This window comes from Physeter macrocephalus, chromosome 10, assembly GCF_002837175.3.
Source record: "Physeter macrocephalus isolate SW-GA chromosome 10, ASM283717v5, whole genome shotgun sequence".
In the NCBI taxonomy this organism is placed as follows: domain Eukaryota; kingdom Metazoa; phylum Chordata; class Mammalia; order Artiodactyla; family Physeteridae; genus Physeter; species Physeter macrocephalus.
Window position 1 is genome coordinate 69,567,794 of NC_041223.1, and position 16,694 is coordinate 69,584,487.

A 16,694-nucleotide genomic window follows, 5' to 3' on the forward strand; every position below is an offset into this window, starting at 1 on the left:
TAGCCTTTTCTAGAATTTCTATATGTGGAATTGTACAGTATGTGGACTTTAGTTTTTATTTGAGATATTGTAAGGTATTAAAAAAGTGCTGCAAATTATTAATCTAGAATTTTTCCAAAATGCTTAATCTGCTATCCCAGTGTCCAATATTTGTTTTTCATTTTAAACAACTCTTTAGAGTACAAAGGATGAGAACTCCACTTGACCTTTGTCTCTCTTCATAGTTTCCTATTAGTATCTTTAATATTTTGATTTATCTAAAAACTAGGGATACGTTTTTATTAATTTAATTTGGGGAATACAAGAATGCCTAAAAACATCCCCTGTTTTATTGGCTTTTCTGTATTTGTCCAGGTTTGGAGTCAGAATTGGCAGGGGGCAGTGAGAAGTCCTTTAAATTCTGTCCTGAAGATCCCTTTCTTCAGGATCTTAGTTCCTCCCAGGGATTGAACCCGGGCCCATGGCAGTGAAAGCACAGAGTCCTAGCCACTGGACCGTCAGGGAATTCCCCCCTTTCCTTTTTTTTGCTGTAAAAACAAGACCTATTCACAGCCTTCAAATTGGCAATAATGCAGAGACCTGACAACACTGGGTGTTGTTGCGAGTCTGGAGCCTCAGGGGCTCTTACACATTATCTAGTCAAGTTCAAGGTGCTCATTCCTATGACCCAACAAGCCTCCTTTCAGGGTAAGCCCTAAGAAACTTGCAAACAGGTACAGAGATGTGTGCGTGAGACTGTCCACATTATCATCATCATCTGAACTAGCACATAACTGGAAACATACTGAATGTTCATCAACTGGCAAGTGAGTGATAAATTTTAGACCGTCCATACGATGGAATTTTATAGAGTTGTTCACAGGAATCATGTACTAGAGATATGTGCTTCAACAAAGGTGAATCTCACTGACATAATGTGAGTGAAGAAGGCAAACTGTAATCCACATGCACGTTGATATTTCTGTAAAGTTTTAAACAGTGTAAATGAATTCTGTATGTTGTTTAGTGATACATATATATGAAGTAATGTATAAAGACGTTAAGTGATGATACAGGCAGAAGTCCGGATACTGGTTACCTCTGGAGGGTGTGGGTAGACTAATGGGATGGGCAGGGAGGATGGGGAGAAACATACAAGGCTTCAGTGTCTAATGTTTGATTTCTTAAACAGAGAGATGCATACACAGGCATTCATTACATTATTACATAGGTATAATCTGTAGGAAGGAGAAAAAAATAGTGTTGTGTTATTTGGGGCAATTACTCTAGACCAGGGGTCAGCAGACTTTTTCTGAAAAGGGCCAGATGGTAATTATTTTAGGCTTTGCAGGCTGTGCTGTCTCTGAGGAGTTTCCACAGAGGAAAACCATTCAGCTCTGCCACTGTACCCTCAAAGCAGCCATAGACAGTGTGTAAACAAATGAGTGTGACTGTGGTCCAATAAAACTTTACTTACAAACAATAGGTGGGCCCAGTTTGGCCCGAGGGCCATGGTTTGCTGACCTCTGCTCTAGATCGGTGGTTCTTAAAGTTTTTCCTCCTGGCTCCTTCCCCATCTTCCCAGTGATCCCTATGATGTTTTCATCCTACTTGTTCATTACATTTCACCAAGAGACTCAGAATCCTGGAGGGACAGTATTCCAGGGAAGGTCCTGGATGGTGTGTGGTCATTTTCAATACATAAAACTGCAGCTCTGACCTTTGTGACTGTCATCAAGCGAAATCATAACTATTTTTCTGGCCTTTCTTTTTCATTTCTTTGTTAACAAAACTTAAGTTTTCAGTCTTGAATTCTATGAAACAGCTTTTATTTGGGCATTTGCAAAATATTTTGGGGGGGTTGTTGTAAGATTAACAGTGTATGTGGAAGAGAAAAAATGGTACCTGTAAGGTGATGGATTGGTTCATTAGCTTGACTGGGGGGATCCTTTCACAATGGGTACAGATGGGTACACAATGGTACCAAAACATTACGTCGTCACCTTAATACATGCAATGTTTGTCAGTCATACCTCAGTAAAGCTGGGAGTGAAGACTGTATGTGGAAGGCAAGCAAAGCAGCCTCCCTGACAGGAGTGTGCTTTGTTCCCAGGACGATTACATGGAGGCCCTGGCCAGGCTCCACCTCACGGTGACCAGGGCCTACAAAGTGAACACCGACATCAACTTCGAGGTGTTTATTCACAAAGTGGATGGTCTGTCAGATGACCACAAAATTGAAACCCAGAGAGATATTCACCAGAGGGCAAATGATGACCTTGCAGATGCTGGATTAGAAAAAATTCACCTCAGGTGAGAACAGAAACCCATCTGGGATCACTGGGGTCCAGAGCCATCAGGAGTGGTTTGGCCCGGACAGTCATTTACCTGTGTACCCTGTTTTGTGCTGTAGACATTGGGGTAGTATTTGGGAAAAGCAAGCTTTGCATGTGCCAACTCTAATCTTTGGGAAAAGCGGTGGGGTTTTAAAAAAATTTTTTGGACCAAAGGTCAAAGCTAAGGTTCTTTCCCCCTATGAAAAACACGTAGGAGAAAACCCATGAACTGCATCCAGGAAGTTAATCGATGCTGAAGTTTACTGTTATAGATAGTATCTATAATCATAAGTAAAGGAGTACTCTGAAAATAATTCAAATAGAAATATTCACAGAGGAAAGCCATTTCTCTAATTTTTGTGGGGTAGTATGTATATGCATCATTCATTTTGCAAATTGGAAAAATGGAAAGATTAGATGCTTCAGTATCAATAATATAACTGTTATTAACATGAGAGGTGTGTATAAAGATGATCTGGTGTGGATTCTCTTGCAGAATGTAAGGATGCTGATATAGGCATATACGGCTGCATTTTTAAGCCTCCTAGTCCAGCCAGTCAGCAGATCAGAATGGGCACAGTTCTTGCTTTGGGGAGTTGGGCAGGAATGTCTTGTTAAGACATGTTCATTTTTTCACTGAGGTTGTTTTGAATTCTGAAGGGGGCTAGAATGTGTGTGTAGTAAATACAGAAGGCATGATTCTGGTGTTATGACATAGCCTGAACAGTCTATTCCACAGTCAAAGGTAAAAAGTGATGAAATATTGTTTCATCTTTCAGCTTTTATCTGACAAGCATATATGATCATTCAATATTTGAAGCTTTTAGCAAAGTGGTTCAGAAACTGATTCCACAACTCCCCACCCTGGAGAATTTGCTAAACATCTTTATCTCAGTAAGTAAATAATACTGTCCTGTTAGAGTCATTTGTGGAATTTAAGAATAACATTGCAAGAGTGAAAATGATCTTATTTCTACTTGCTCTTACAGCACTTCAAGTTCACTGAAATATTATTTTTGAAGATTGCGCCTATGTACTGTTTTAGGGCCTTTAAAATTTAACTCCCAAAACGATTCCTGTACTTCACTGGTATAATCGGAATGTTTATTCAAGTTGTAGAAAATCATTCAATGTTAATGGAATCCTACCAGAGGTTGGGAGCATAAAAGTTGGTTTTGGCTATAAGATATATACTGTTGAATTTTTAAAAATATGTTTAACACTGTGAATGATGTGCTGGCTGGCTGAGTCCTAAAAACTACCACCTCAAGTCAAACTTCACAAAATAGAATTAAGGCAGACCTTTGGTTGTATTCACATTGATTCTCACTGCACAAATTAGAGTTTGTTTGTCTAGATTTTTAAAATCTATTTTTAAATTTAAAGTTTTTAAAATTCTTTTTTTTTACTTGGCCTTCTTCCTAACTGCAGGTACATTTCTAAGAGTCAGGAAACACCACTTAATTTGTTTACCCAAAGTAAATAATTCGTGATAATTCCGTTTTCATTTCTTGTGCAAGTCCATTATAAAGAAGTTTATGACAATGAGGTTTAAATTGTAATAAAATGGAACAACCTAAATTTTTGCTGGTTCATATTTGAGACTGAGGATGGCATATCATTTTATGTAACCATGACATGCTCTGCAATCAGCTGTCCATTTAAAGCTGCATCTCCTTTTTTGTTTCAGAATTCTGGAATTGAAAAGGCATTTCTCTTTGATGTGGTCAGTAAGATTTACATTGCAACTGATAGTACCCCCGTGGATATGCAAACCTATGAGCTCTGCTGTGACATGATCGATGTGGTTATCGACATTTCTTGTATTTATGGGTAAGTAGAACACTCGGAAAGGCTACAATTGAGCCATACTTTTCTTTCATAACCTTTGAGAATTTTGCATTTACTTATTTGATCTTAATACTTTTGTTTGAAATGACTGAGATCTATAAATACACCATTTCGTATGTAATAATAATAACAAAACATTATTGAGTAAATGCCTGGCATTATGTTAATAATTTCATTGCCCACATTATTATCATTGAATTCTCCACTATTCCTCGAGGCAGGAATTACTGTCACTATCTTATAGATGGGGCACTGAGGTTCAGAGTGGTTAAGTTTCTAACCCCTGCTCACACTGTCAATAAGGGACAGAATTAGTATTGTATTTGAGCTCAAGTCTGATACCTTCTTCCCCTGCTGAAAAATCTGTTGTCATATCATAATGTATTTACTTGAGGGAGACCACTAGGATCCTTGGATTCTACATAAATATCTCATGTTTACCACAGTTCTATTATTTTCTTCATTACATGAAATAACTGCTGAGTTGTTTGTTTTTTCCAATATACTTTTGATTGTCTTCTATGGCGGACAGCAGAGAATTATTAAAGTAAGCAAACAACATTACCTGCTTATTATTATTATCTTATATTCTTAGAAAACAGTACTTCTTGTACATTTAAAATAATATAAAATAAACAGGCGTGGGGAAAATTGATTCTGTTGCCAAACATAGAAATAATTCCACATAATTGTGAATTTGCTGAATTCAGGGTGTTTTACAGAGTGAGTGAGTGTGACCTCGTATGTCTATCTTATTAAGGCATCACGTTGTTGCTGCCTTGAATTCATATTGAATCTCACATCCTCACACACTCATTGATGAGATAAAGCTTTCCTTCATCTTCCTCTTTACTCACTGGCTGTGACTCGCTTTACACAGCCTCCTCTGCCAGCTTCTGGGCGAGCCTCAGTCTTACCATGTCTCTCTTCCATTCAGTTTACACTCTTTCTGTTAACTGTTATACACACATGAACACCCACAGTCCCTTCCCTTATGAAACAGGGAAAGTGATTCTTACCTCACAGTTCTGTAGTGAGGATGCAATATCATTAGGCTTCCCCTGGTGGACCCTGGATAAATGTAGCTGCCATTATAATTATTATTAATTATTGTTATTATTACTAAACACTGCCACCGGCTTTAGAAATAGACCTTATTTTCCACAATCGCTGCCCTGCAGTATTCTCTTGTTTTTAAACTCTAAGTGGATGACCTTGAATTAGTCATGGAAGCTGAAACTACCCTGATTACAGTCTAGATGGCTGTCGTAATCAAATACAATGAACAACACAATTAATCTGGCACATATTTAATGATATGCATAATCATTATTTTGCCATATGGTAATTAGACATAAGTGGTAAGTTGTTCATATAAATGATGTTAATCAGAGTTACTTTTATCCAGCTAAAACAAACACGGGGAGGGAGGGGTTGGGCGGAGGAGGGAACAGGGCCTTGCTGGTAGATTGCTTTTCTGTTGCTGAGCACAGTGTTCCTGGGAAGCCCGCCCGGTTCAGTAAGAACCAGGCTGGGTATGGGTCACAAATGGGGCGTGAGTTCTGGGGTTTCTTGAGACTGTTTGGTGGAGCAGCCATGAGCCAGCCCACGTGGCCTGCAGGGGGTGGCCGGGGATGCATGCCACAGCCTGGGAAGCAGGCAGCCCTGTAATTGGAGACCCTAGAAGCAGGTGACCTGGTCTGCTCAAGAATCTCAGCTGGGATTCTGAAAACGTATACACAGTTTCAGATAAGGGAAAAGGTACAAGACATGCTCCTTTGCCTATAAAGAAAGGATACATAACTGATTACATCAGTGTCCTCAGAGGGCTCAATTTTGATCAGTAAGGCCATATTAATAATGATAATAGCAGTTAGCACTTATTGTGCATTTTATATGCTCTCAGCACTATGCTTAGCACTATATATGTATTATTTCATTGCATTAGGAAACTTTGAGGTAATTATTGTTCACGTACAGATGAGGAAATTGAGGCTCAAAGAAGTTACTCAATTTGCCCAAACTTATACGATAAATAAGAGAGCTGGGATTCAAACCCAAGTCATTTGTGTTTGCAGGCCACACCTTTTCTTAAATAGACCAATTTATTTATTTAATTTTTTATTTTGAAAAAATTTCAAATCTATAGAAAATGTGCAAGAATAGTACAGTGAACTCCTAGGTACCCTTCACTGGGATTCACCAATTTTTATCAGTTTGCCATATTTGTTCTTTCTTTCTTTTTCTAATACAGTCGACCCTCCATGTGGGTTCCACATCCGCAGATTCAACCAACCAGCGGATTGAAAATATTCAGAAAAGAAAATACCAGAAAATGCCAAAAAGCAAAACTTGAATTGGCTGCATGCTGGCAACTATTTACATAGCATTTACATTGTATTAGGCATTATAAGTAATCTAAGGATAATTAAAAGTATATGGGAGGGGCTTAATTGATATTTATAGGACATTCCATCCAAGAACAACAGAATACACTTTCTTCTCAAGTGCTTATGGAACATTCTCCAGGATAGATCATATCTTGGGTCACAAATCAAGTCTTGGTAAATTTAAGAGAATTGAAATTGTATCAAGTATCTCTTCCAACCACAATGCTAAGAGACTAGATGTCAATTACAGGAAAAAATCTGTAAAAAATACAAACACATGGAGGCTAAACAATACACTACTTAATAACCAAGAGATCACTGAAGAAATCAAAGAGGAAATCAAAAAATACCTAGAAACAAATGGCAATGAAAAGACGACGACCCAAAACCTATGGGATGCAGCAAAAGCAGTTGTAAGAGGGAAGTTTATAGCAATACAATCCTACCTCAAGAAACACAGAACATCTCAAATAAACGACCTAACCTTACACCTAAAGCAATTAGAGAAAGAGAAAAAAAAAACCCAAGGTTAGGAGAAGGAAAGAAATCAAAGATCAGATCAGAAGTAAATGAAAAAGAAATGAAGGAAACAGTAGCAAAGATCAATAAAACTAAAAGCTGGTTCTTTGAGAAGATAAACAAAATTGATAAACCATTAGCCAGACTCATCAAGAAAAAAGGGGAGAAGACTCAAATCAATAGAATTAGAACTGAGGAGAAGTAACAACTGACACTGCAGAAATACAAAGGATCATGAGGGATTACTACAAGCAACTCTATGCCAATAAAATGGACAACCTGGAAGAAATGGACAAGTTCTTAGAAAAGCACAACCTTCCGAGACTGAACCAAGAAGAAATAGAAAATATAAACAGACCAATCACAAGCACTGAAATTGAGACTGTGATTAAAAATCTTCCAACAAACAAAAGCCCAGGACCAGATGGCTTCACAGGCAAAGTCTATCAATTCTACTATTATGATGTTGCTGTTTATTTCTTCATTCAAAACTGTCAGTGTTTGCTTAATATATTTGGGAGTTCTGATATTAGATACATATATATTTATAATTTTCATATACCCCTGCATAACCAATACAGTATTGAAGGAGAAGAACAAAGTTGGAGGGCTGAGACTAACTGACTCCAAGACTTACTATAAAGATACAGTAATCAAGATGGTGTAGACAAATAAATCAAAGATACAAATAGAGAGCCCAGGAACAGACCCATGTAAATGTAGACAACTGATCCCTGACAAAGGAACAAAGGCAATACGATGGAGCAAAAATAGTCTCTGAAACAAATGTTGCTGGAACAACTGGACATCCACGTGCCGAAAAATGAATCTAGAATCAGACTTCATGTGCTTCATAAAAATTAACACAAACTGGTTAATAGGCCTAAATGTAAAATGCAAAGCTATAAAACTCCTAGAAAATAACATAGGAGGAAACCTAAATGACCTTGAGTATGGCGAAGACATTTCAGATACAACACCACAGTCATGATCCGTGAAAAAAATTGATGAGCTTGACTTTATTAAAATTAAAAATTTCTGCTCTCCAAAAGGCAATGTCAAGAGCTAGAGAAGATAAGCCACAGACTGGGAGAAAAAAATTGCAGAAGATACACTACCTAAAATATACAAAGAACATTTAAAACTCAACAAGAAGAAAGCAAACAACCCAATTAAAAATGGGCCAGTCTTCATTTTTTACAGAACTAGAACAAAAAATTTCACAATTTGTATGGAAACACAAAAGACCCCGAATAGCCAAAGCAATCTTGAGAACGAAAAATGGAGCTGGAGGAATCAGGCTCCCTGACTTCAGACTATACTACAAGGCTACAGTAATCAAGACAGTATGGTACTTGCACAAAAACAGAAATATAGATCAATGGACGAGGATAGAAAGCCCAGAGATAAACCCATGCACATATGGTCACCTTATTTTTGATAAAGGAGGCAAGAATATACAATGGAGAAAGGACAGCCTCTTCAATAAGTGGTGCTGGGAAAACTGGACAGCTACATGTAAAAGAATGAAATTAGAACACTCCCTAACACCATACACAAAAATAAACTCAAAATGGATTAAAGACCTAAATGTAAGGCCAGACACTATAAAACTCTTAGAGGAAAACATAGGCAGAACACTCTATGACATAAATCACAGCAAGATCCTTTTTGACCCACCTCCTAGAGAAATGGAAATAAAAACAAGAATCAACGAATGGGACCTAATGAAACTTAACAGCTTTTGCACAGCAAAGGAAACCATAAACAAGATGAAAAGACAACCCTCAGAATGGGAGAAGATATTTGCAAATGAAGCAACTGACAAAGGCTTAATCTGCAAAATTTACAAGCAGCTCATGCAACTCCATATCAAAAAAACAACCCGATCCAAAAATGGGCAGAAGACCTAAATAGACACTTCTCCAAAGAACATATACAGATTGCCAACAAACACATGAAAGGATGCTCAACGTCACTCATCATTAGAGAAATGCAAATCAAAATTACCATGAGGTATCACCTCACACCAGTCAGAATGGCCATCATCAAAAAATCTATGAACAATAAACGCTGGAGAGGGTGTGGAGGAAAGGGAACCCTCTTGCACTGTTGGTGGGAATGTAAATTGATACAGCCACTATGGAGAACAGTATGGAGGTTCCTTAAAAAACTAAAGATAGAACTATCATACGACCCAGCAGACCTAGAGACTGTCATACAGAGTGAAGTAAGTCAGAAAGAGAAAAACAAATACCATATGCTAAAACATATATATGGAATCTAAAAAAAGAAGGTTCCGAAGAACCTAGGGGCAGGACAGGAATAAAGATGCAGACGTAGAGAATGGACTTGAGGACGCGGGGAGGGGGAAGGGTAGGCTGGGACGAAGTGAGAGAGTGGCGTGGACATATGTACACTACCAAATGTAAAATAGATAGCTAGTGGGAAGCAGCCGCATAGCATAGGGAGATCAGCTCGATCAGCTCGGTGCTTTGTGACCACCTAGAGAGGTGGGATAGGGAGGGTGGGAGGGAGATGCAAGAGGGAGGAGATATGGGGTTATATGTATATGTGTAGCTGATTCACTTTGTTATAAAGCAGAAACTAACACGCCATTGTAAAGCAATTATATTCCAATAAAGATGTTAAAAAAAAAATATATGGGAGGATGTGTGTAGGTTATATGCAAATACTGTGTCATTTTATATAAGAGACTTGAGCATCTGCAGATTTTGGTATCTGCTGGGGGGAATCCTGGAACCAACCCCCCCCCCCATACTGAGGGATGACTGAACGTGTTTGTTTTTGCTGATCTAATTGGGAGGAATTTGTAACATGATTCTATAGGAATCATGTCTTATAACAAGGATGTTTTCTTGTAGGATCACAGTTTTAATTTTCAAATTAAACTTATTTAACATATCTGCATTACTCTATTATCTAATATAGAGTCCATTTTCAAATTTTACCAAAGGTCCCAATTCTCTTTTTCATAGCAGTTTTTTGCTGGATCCAGGATCTAGCCCAGCATTTTGCTGCCGTTTCTCTTCAGGCTGCTTTATTTTGGATCAGTTCTTCACCCCTTCTTGGTCTTTCATCAGGCTGTGCTTTGGACAGCCTGGTTATTCTGTCACGAGATAAAACTGGAAGCCCTTGTGGGCCACGGAGGGGAGAAGAACTAACCTCCGTCCCTCACCTGTGTTCCTCAGGTGCCTGGAGGGTTGCCCAGCTGACACACCACACTCAGTGTGTCAGTAGGAAAGTGACTGTCATATGCTGTGTACATTCTTGTGATTGGGGGTTTCTGAGATCTTTAGCCGAAAGGCACTGTAAGTGTAAACTCTCTGTCATTATGATTATCATTCTCTGTGTGAAAGCTGGTCTCCGTCGCTGGGTTACAAACTGAAGTTCTTTCTCAATGGTCAAATATGTTTTGGTTTCTGTCCCCATTTAGTCTCAAAGAAGATGGAGCAGGAACCCCTTATGACAAGGAATCAACAGCCATTATAAAGCTGAATAATACAACAGTTCTTTATTTAAAAGAGGTGACCAAGTTCCTGGCTCTCGTTTGCTTTGTCAGAGAGGAAAGCTTTGAAAGAAAAGGTAATTTTTTGTGTGATTTAAATGAAGCATTTCCATTCAGACGTTGAATGCGGGTGGACAGCGGTGTGCCTTGGGAGGCTTCCAGGCTTTAGTCACAGGCCCCTTTGGCTCCTGCCCACATCATGGGATTTTGGGATCCGTGAACCAGCCTGCCCTCTAGTGACGCAGCTGCCGCGAGGTGGTAGTGGAACCAGACCATCCTCCCAGGGAGGGGCCTGAGCTTTTCTGGGAGCAGAGCCAGCTAGGGCGTTGTTGCCAGGCTGTAGATCTCTTACCCCGGGGAGGGCCCCTAGCCTACAGGAGGTGCCAAGGCCTCCCTCTTGGTCCACACCTCTAGAAGGTATTAGGGACCTTGTGACCACTTGTCCTCCCAGTGTAAAGGATGAAACTCATACAACATTAAAGCTAGATGTTATTTAACTTCTGTTCAGCTCTTGTCCATTCTTTAGTCCTAAAACACAGGGACAGCATCGTGATTTCAAAACAGGGAGATGTGAACATATTTAATAACATCACCAAATATCTTTTTAGGACCAAATTTAGTTTTATTTTGAGACAAAAGCAATTAACCCTCATAAAGATACTCATACTCCCCCGCCCTGCCCCGCACCACTATGTAAACTGGGAAATATCAGTTTACTGATGTAGCTAGGGATTTTTGCTAGTAATTAGGGGATGATTTACCCTAAATTCCCACCAAAGTGGCAATAGTAACATTTTCTGAAATAACCTTTCTTCTTCTATATGCAATACATGTTCATTATAAAAATACTTTGAAAACTTAGGAAAGTATAAAAAAACTTAGGAAAGTATAAAAACTTAGGAAAGTATAAAAAAGTCAGTTTCACCATCTAGAGCTAAACTCCATGTTAAATTTCTGGGATTTTTTTTCTCCTTCCTTTTCTCCCTCCCTCCCTTCCTTCATCCCTTCTTTCCTTCCTTTCTTCCAACAAAAGTTGTGCCATATTGCCTATATAATTTTCTATGCTGTTGTTTTCACTTATTGATATCATGAAAATCTTCTTAATTCATTGAGCCTGAAAACATGATTTAGATTTTTATTACTTCTTTTTGTTACAGAATAATAGATTCATTTAGAAAATTTAGATATAATAAATAAGCAAAAAAGAAATAATTATTGATAAGCCTCTCACTCACATAATCACTCTTGATATTTTCTGTATAACTTTCCAGTTTTTTCATAGATATCTCTATATATGGGATTATATGATAAATACTACTTTATAACCTTCACTTAAATTATTACAGACATCTTTCCAATTCATTAAATCTTTTTTTAACCACATCATTTTAATGATTAGTTTCTTCTATTGTTAGAAATGTGTGTTGTTTCTAGATTTTGAGGTTATAAATAATGCATAATGACCTTCTTTCCACTAAATATTTGTGTACATCTTTGGTTATTTCCTCAGGAAAGACTTCAACAAATGGAATTACTTAGATCAATACATTTTGGTAGCTTCTAATGCATACTACCAAAATGTCCTTCAGAAAGTTTTTACAGGTTTATGCTACTAAGAGAATATGAGTGTGTCCATTTTGCTTTATTCTCATTCATATTGGGTATTAGCATTAAAATTGATCATTGAAAACAAATTTACATTTTTTCTGCTTCTTAGTGAAGTTGTATATTTTTTCCTGTATTTACTATTACCAGCCAAATTGCCTGTTATGTCCTTGGCCCTCAAAACTTTTAATTAAATGATGGTAATCTTTTACTTTTTATTTTCATCTTACTGAAACTAAAGACAGATTATATAATGGATTCATGGAATTTTGAAGATAGACAGGACCATCCTGTGTTTCACTCTCTCAGTTACTGATGATTTTACCCAGACCCAGGAAATAGAAGTGACTTTCTCCTGTGGTCATACCACCAGTGTATGGCAGTCTGGGCTAAAGATTTCTAGGCTTCTCCCTGTATGGAATCAGTTCTGTGTATTGTGTTTTAAACCATTATACATACATTCCCTTGGTTAAAGATATTTCCAGAATTTATATTTGGTGATTAATATTTTGTGTTGATTTTGGAAACTGAGAAAAGTAAAAGTAATGCAAATAGTACAGCTATAGACCCCAAACCATCTAGGGTGATGGCAGGTCCTAAAATTTAGGGTACAATAACATCAACCTTGAGAGCTTGTTTATTTTGAACTGATTTTAGACTTAACAGAAAAGTTGCAAAAATAGTACGTAGTTTATATATACTCCTCATCCAGCTTCCCGATATGTTAACATGTTACGTTCTGTAGTACAGTTATCAAAGCTAGGGAATTAACATCGGTATAATACTATCAATATTAATAAAACTTACAGACCTTATTCAAATTTCACCAGTTTTTCCAAAAATAGCTTTTTTTCTGTTCCAGGATCCCAAATTGATTTAGTTATTATTTCTCCTAGTCTCCTCCAATCTGTGATGGTCTTTCATGACCCTGACACTTTTGAAGAGTACTCAGCAATTATTTTGTACAACGTTCCTCAAATTGGGTTTGTCTGATATTTTCACCCAATTGGAATGAGATTATGCAATTTGGCCAGAATACCACACAGAAATGATATTGTGTCCTTAGTGTATCATATGTTTATGATGTTGGTTTGGCTTATTACTGGTGATTGACCTTGATTTAGTTAAGATAGGGTCTACCAGGTCTTTCCCCTGGAAAGTTCCTACTTGTCACTTTGTAGTTAATAAATACTTTCAAACTATGCAAATCCTCTTTCTCCTCACACTTTTGCCCACTAATTTTAATGTCCATCTATGGTCGTGTGAGTTAATTTAGGCAGGAATTTCTCATGTGGATCTTGGGCAAGTTATTGTTAAACCACCTAGGGAGGATCACCTCTGAAGATAGGCAGATTTTGTAAAATTTATTAAACTAATTAGAAACCTGAGTATTTGTTTTAATGTGATAAGAGAGATAAATAGGCAGACAAGGTTTAACCCCATGATGTTAAACTCGTTTGCTTTTTAGGGTGACTAACCAATCTCCATTTGCCTGGGACAGAGGTGAGGGTTCCTGAAACAGGGACCTTCAGGGCTGCAACTGGGAAAGTCCCAGGCAAATGCATTAAGTTGATCACCTTAGCTTTAGAAAGAGCTTGATGCTTTACATATGCATGGAGTGGTTCGATTTGTTTTTGCTGCTTTAATCTCAAGTGTTGAGTCCTACTGGTGCTGATAATCAGCACTTGTTGGTTGACTTGTCCTGATGTTGGTCTCTGTCTGTGTTTCCATGGATGATTTCTGACTGCTTTGGCAGAAAGCGGAGGATAGAAAGCGGAAGTGGGGTTCTTGGTCTTAGCTGCACATTGTAGGCACCTTGGGAAGGGAGGTGGTTAAAAAATAGGCCATCGAGGCCTGCCACAGAACAATTAGAACAGAATTCCTGGGAGAGGAACCTGGGGTTTGTTAATTTTTAAAAAGTTCTCTGGATGCTTTTAATGTGCAGCTATGATTGAGAATCACTGAACCAAGAGAAGGATGTAGGACCATCCCATAACTGCGTATGGTGCTGAAGATAGTGCTTGTTCTGGTCATGTCTCTGTTCCTGTATTTTCTTTTTTTTTAATAAATCTATTTATTTATTTATTTTGGGCTGTGTTGGGTCTTCGTTGCCGCACGCGGGCTTTTCTCTAGTTGGGGCGAGCGGGGGCTACTCTTCCTTGTGGTGCGCGGGCTTCTCATTGCGGTGGCTTCTCTTGTTGCAGAGCATGGGCTCTAGGCACACGGGCTTCAGTAGTTGTGGCTCGCAGGCTCAGTAGTTGTGGCTCACAGGCTTAGTTGCTCCACGGCATGTGGGTTCTTCCCGGACCGGAGCTTGAACCCGTGTCTCCTGCATTGGCAGGCGGATTCTTAAGCAGTGTGCTTCCAGGGAAGCCCTGTTCCTGTATTTTCAACTGCGTTTTATGAAAGAGTTGAAATAAACAGCAAACTCTTTGTAGGCACTTCCTTTAAAAACGTCAGTTGTGAATTTTCACTTTTAAAGCTCCAAATGCAGCAAGATTACTGTTACATTTTATTTTATTTATTTTTATTTAAAAAAAAAATTATTTAATTTATTTTTGGCTGTGTTGGGTCTTTGTTGCGGTGTGTGGGCTTCTCACTGCAGTGGCTTCTCTCGTTGCAGAGCACGGGCTCTAGGTGCATGGGCTTCCGTAGTTGTGGCATGCGGGCTCTAGAGTGCAGGCTCAGTAGTTGTGGCGCACGGGCTTAGCCGCTCCGCGGCATGTGGGATCCTCCCGGACCAGGGCTCGAACCCGTGTCCCCTGCATTGGCAGGTGGATTCCCAACCACTGGGCCACCAGGGCAGCCCCTACTGTTACATTTTAAATGTGCACCATGAATAAATAGAGATTTGTCAGGAATCATCAGTAGGCTGGATCTGAAATTTCCCACGTTGAATTCTAATTGAGCCAAAGTCCTCTAGCTAAGCTTTCTGCCTAAGGCAGTTGGTTGCACATGTAGGCAGAGAATTTTGAGGTGGTTCTCACCTCTCTAATCCAAACTCCCACTAAATAAAATCATTTCTATGCTCCATGTTTCTTTCTTTTTTTGAAGTTCATGCTTTGTTTGGAAGATGGTTCCAAGAAATAAAAGTGAGGAAGTGGGGAAATAGACAAGGGAGATAGAAAAGCCATCCACAGTGGGAGCTGTATGCTCACTCCTGCTGGGGGAATCTCAGAGAAGCTGTGTGCAAGAAATTCGGAATCACCCCCATTGGGCATGCAAGACTTCCACATTTGTCCACCAACTCCCATGTCCCATTGTGTGAGGGATACCCTCAGAAACGTTTATTTTCCATAGCCCTGGTACCTGTCTGTGTGCCAAAGAAAGCTTCAGGCAGAGAAGAGATGCCCATACCTGGGCTTGCTTATTTCTTATTACGTTCTCCCTCTTACCTCACTGGTCTTTCCTTGAGGAAATTGTCTCCTAGTTTTATTGCACTGTGGTCACTATCACTGCAGAAGCAGCAGAGGACGCCACTCAGAGAGTTTCCTGCTCCTGGAAGCTGAGATGGTGTTTCTTCCAGCATACTTGTGGTTGGTTACATGACTGCTTTGAAGCATTTCTTTTCTTGTCTGGAAAACAATTCTTTTTTTTGGGGGGGTGGGGTGGGGTGGGGTGGTGTGGGGGGATACTCTGGAAGCATCACCTGAGTGGATGGAAATAATTTTGGGACTAGTTATTTTAATAAATGTAAAGGTAGTAAATGGAACCCACTGCCTTATCCTAATTGGTATAAATGTAATGCTGCTCTCAACACTTTACAAGTTAGTGGTGATGGTGAGAAATGTGCTCAAGACTTAGATTATATTTTATTCTATTTTGTATCAATTCTACAAAATTCTATTAATTTCTGAAAATACAAGAAGATTCTCCACTACTATTCTCCATTTAAAATTTACTTAATATTGAAAAACTGAGAGTGTCATTGCTTGTTGAATTCCTGAGCTCAGAGTTCACCTGAGGTGATGTTATAACCACTCTAAAATCAGGCACTTTGTTTTCCCCAGGGCTTATGACAACGGCTCTGTGACCTTGAGATCTCAGCTACACTCCAAGTCAGGCTCTGCCTCCACTCAGAGTCAATTTAATAATACCTTTTGGGGAAAAAATACTAATAAGTATTTCACTGAAGATATATCTTAATTGTTCTTACAATCTTTAATTCGGAAAGATTTTTTTTTTTTTGGTGGTACGCGGGCCTCTCACTGCTGTGGCCTCTCCCGTTGCGGAGCACAGGCTCCGGACGCGCAGGCCCAGCGGCCATGGCTCACGGGCCCAGCCGCTCCGCGGCACGTGGGATCCTCCCGGACCGGGGCACGAACCCGTGTCCCCTGCATCGGCAGGCGGACTCTCCACCACTGCGCCACCAGGGAAGCCCTGAAAGATTTTTTAAAAAGGCAGTTCAATTGGTTCTTCAAACTTTTTGGGTCATAGACACCTTTGAAAATGTGGTATATACTCTGGAACCTTTCCTTAGTAAAA

General features: G+C 39.1%; 1 protein-coding gene across 3 annotated transcripts in view; it reads left to right on the top strand.

Moving 5' to 3' along the window:
- The window catches only part of RRAGD (Ras related GTP binding D), a 40,496-nt gene that overhangs the window by 18,599 nt on the left and 5,203 nt on the right, over positions 1 to 16,694 (top strand). For 2 of the 3 annotated variants that reach the window (XM_007103126.4, XM_055087624.1), the window contains exons 3-6: positions 2,093 to 2,292; positions 3,095 to 3,209; positions 4,006 to 4,148; positions 10,533 to 10,681. In XM_007103126.4, coding sequence (XP_007103188.1) covers positions 2,093 to 2,292; positions 3,095 to 3,209; positions 4,006 to 4,148; positions 10,533 to 10,681 — 607 coding nt within the window. Of the gene's footprint in view, positions 1 to 2,092; positions 2,293 to 3,094; positions 3,210 to 4,005; positions 4,149 to 10,532; positions 10,682 to 15,670; positions 15,746 to 16,694 lie in introns of all 3 variants that reach the window. The other variant, XM_028494648.2, reaches the window with a different exon arrangement.